Source organism: Monodon monoceros, unplaced genomic scaffold (assembly GCF_005190385.1).
Source record: "Monodon monoceros isolate NGI ecotype Baffin Bay Population unplaced genomic scaffold, NGI_Narwhal_1 Super_Scaffold_6, whole genome shotgun sequence".
Classification (NCBI taxonomy): domain Eukaryota; kingdom Metazoa; phylum Chordata; class Mammalia; order Artiodactyla; family Monodontidae; genus Monodon; species Monodon monoceros.
In genome coordinates, this window is record NW_021703783.1 from 4,775,508 (window position 1) to 4,778,807 (window position 3,300).

The window sequence follows — 3,300 nt, forward strand, 5'->3', positions numbered from 1 at the left end:
GCGCTCTTGGTACAACCTGTCCCCCCATCCTCTCCACTCCCTCCCTTCCCCCTCCCTCCCTCCCTCCCTTCCCAGGCTTCCTCCCAGGCTGCGCCCAGCTCAGCCCCTCCCTCCCTTGCCGGGGGCCCCAGCTGCGCCCTCTGGGGAGACACCCGCGGCCTCCGGGCCCCGAGGGGAGGCGCGGGGAGGAGAGGAGGGCAGGAGGCGGGGAACTGCGCGGGGTGGAGGCCAAGCCTGGCGGCCGGAGGTTGCATCTGCTGGAAGGTGGCTTTTGGCTGCTTGGTAACGGGCTGCCAGAGTCCAGAGAGGCAGAGAGCAGGGCAGCGGCTTCCTGACGTCAGGACCGAACGAGGAGAACGCGCCAGTCCCCCAGCCCGTCCTACAGCTGGGCCGGCCGCTGGTGGGAGAGGAGCCCGGCGCGGGGCGCCCAGCAGGGTGAGAGGGGGCGCCGGAGCCGGTCCGCAGGGGCGCAGCATGCCCCCCGCCCCCGGGCCATGGAGATCGCTCTGGTGCCCCCGGAGAACGGCGGTGCCATGACCGTCAGGGGAGGAGAGGAGGTCCGGGCCACAGGGGGAGAGCTCCGCTGCTCCCCGACGGCTGCGCTCAGCGATGGACTCAAGGAGCCAGCGCCAAGGGATCGCGGCGGCGCCGAGAGGGGCGCGGACCCGGGAGGCCGGCCGGTGTCACCGGTGCCCCAGGAGCTGCCCCGAGCTAGACGGCTGCCTCCGGAGGACGAGGAGGGAGAAGGCGACCCCGCTCTGGGCGTGGCGGAGGACCAGGTGCTGGGCTCGGGGTCCCTCCATCACCAGCGCATCCTCATCAACATCTCCGGGCTGCGCTTCGAGACGCAGCTGCGCACCCTGGCGCAGTTCCCCGACACGCTCCTGGGGGACCCCGCCAAGCGCCTGCGCTACTTTGACCCCCTGAGGAACGAGTACTTCTTCGACCGCAACCGGCCCAGCTTCGACGGCATCCTCTACTACTACCAGTCGGGGGGCCGGCTGCGGAGGCCGGTCAACGTCTCCCTGGACGTGTTCACAGATGAGATCCGCTTCTACCAGTTGGGGGACGAGGCCATGGAGCGCTTCCGAGAGGACGAGGGCTTCATCAAGGAGGAGGACAAGCCCCTGCCCCGCAACGAGTTCCAGCGCCAAGTGTGGCTGATTTTCGAGTACCCCGAGAGCTCGGGTTCCGCACGGGGCATCGCCATCGTCTCGGTCCTGGTCATCCTCATCTCCATCATCACCTTCTGCTTGGAGACCCTGCCTGAGTTCAGGGATGAACGGGAGCTGCTGCGCCATCTCCCGGTGCCCCACCAGCCCCCTGAGCCCCACAGGGGGGCCAATGGCAGCGGGGAGGCAGCGCCTCCCTCTGGCCCGACGGCGCAACCTCTCCTGCCCAGGACCCTGGCAGACCCCTTCTTCATCGTGGAGACCACGTGTGTCATCTGGTTCACCTTCGAGCTGCTGGTGCGCTTCTTCGCCTGCCCCAGCAAGGCCGAGTTCTCGCGAAACATCATGAACATCATTGACGTGGTGGCCATCTTCCCCTACTTCATCACCCTGGGCACCGAGCTGGTGCAGCAGCAGCCGGGGGGAGGCGGTGGCCAGAACGGGCAGCAGGCCATGTCCCTGGCCATCCTCAGAGTGATCCGCCTGGTCCGGGTGTTCCGCATCTTCAAGCTGTCCCGCCACTCCAAGGGGCTGCAGATCCTGGGCAAGACCCTGCAGGCGTCCATGCGGGAGCTGGGTCTGCTCATCTTCTTCCTATTCATCGGAGTCATCCTCTTCTCCAGCGCCGTCTACTTCGCAGAGGCCGACAACCAGGAGACCCACTTCTCCAGCATCCCGGATGCCTTCTGGTGGGCAGTCGTCACCATGACCACGGTGGGCTACGGGGACATGAGGCCTGTCACCGTGGGGGGCAAGATCGTGGGCTCGCTGTGTGCCATCGCCGGGGTCCTCACCATCGCCCTGCCCGTGCCCGTCATCGTCTCCAACTTCAACTACTTCTACCACCGGGAGACGGACCACGACGAGCAGGCAGCCCTTAAGGAAGAGCAGAGCAGCCAGAGCACGGGGGCAGGACCGGCCGGCGGGGGCCAGCGGAAGGCCAGCTGGAGCAAGGCGTCCCTCTGCAAGGCTGCGGGGACCCTGGAGAATGCGGATGGATATCGAAGGGGCAGCTGCCCCCTGGAGAAGTGTAACCTCAAGACCAAGAGCAATGTGGATTTGCGGAGATCCCTGTACGCCCTCTGCCTGGACACCAGCCGGGAAACAGATCTGTAAGGGAGGCCCAGGCAGACAGCTGGCCGTGGTCCGGGGACAGCGGAGGCCTCCTGACCCTGGGGATCTGCTTTATGCCGCAGAGTGTTTCAAGCCCACACCGTAACCTACGTCTGTCCCCCTTCTGCCTCCCCACCGCCACCTTGATCCCCTCATTTTCCCCCTTCTTTCCATGACACCAAGGGTCGCCTATTTTTAAAAAGTACCACATTCCGTGACGCAGGAGCTGTTGAAATGGTGAGCACTGTGAGATGGATGTATTTGTCGCCAGTATCCTATACCCAGCAGCGGGATAACCCAAACAAAAATGACTGTAAATAGCCCAGGTCCCCAGAGATTTTGTAACCCCCCCAACCAATATCCCTGCGTTCCAAATTTGCTTTACATACGACTATATTTGTGTATAGGGGAAAATATTATTTTTATGGCTGGCGAGTGGAGTTTTGGACAGTGGTTCAGATGGAGATATTTTGGATATATTTTCAAGACATATGTTGTATTTATGGAAGAGAAGGTTATTGTGATGTTCTCCTGTGATACTTATATTAGAGCCAGAGACCCTGGTCCGGTTTTTCTGGCTCCTGTGTCTGCAAGCCTCTCTCTTTCTTGAGATGTAGTGTCGGTGCTTTGCGTCTAGGGCAGGGAATGCTCTGGAAGAAAGGCAAGTCTAACTTTTCCCGTGCGCCTTAAACAATGCTTGCAACTTTCTTCAAAAAGCATTTTAATGATGTTGGAGGAAGACTTCTGATAATTCATTCTCTTGATTTTCATCCCAGGAAATAAAATGTTACTTAGTTGAGGCAAGTGTTAGTTTTTCTACAGCTGATGTATCTTTGGAAATTAAAAAAAAAAAAAGTCTGTCCCTTGCTGTTTCTGGTTCTGGAGTCAGAGCAAACCCCGCCTTGACTGGGGCAGAAAACTTGGAAAGCTCACGATTTGGTCATCAACAACTCTTTGCTGAGCACCGCCCCCCCCCCCCGCCCTCCACTGCCCCGTACCTTGGAGATAGAGGGGT

General features: G+C 61.0%; 1 protein-coding gene across 1 annotated transcript; it reads left to right on the top strand.

Annotated features, from left to right (window-relative positions):
* Positions 1–230: 230 nt before the first annotated feature.
* On the top strand, positions 231–3,081 carry KCNA5 (potassium voltage-gated channel subfamily A member 5). The gene has a single exon (XM_029205864.1). It carries the CDS (start codon positions 495–497, stop codon positions 2,286–2,288), a length of 1,794 nt encoding a protein of 597 aa, XP_029061697.1. The 5' UTR covers positions 231–494; the 3' UTR covers positions 2,289–3,081.
* Positions 3,082–3,300: the final 219 nt, after the last annotated feature.

Bases quoted from the DNA above. Each gene is read 5' to 3' on its own strand.
- KCNA5 (XM_029205864.1), top strand. From the start codon at position 495: ATGGAGATCGCTCTGGTGCCCCCGGAGAACGGCGGTGCCATGACCGTC.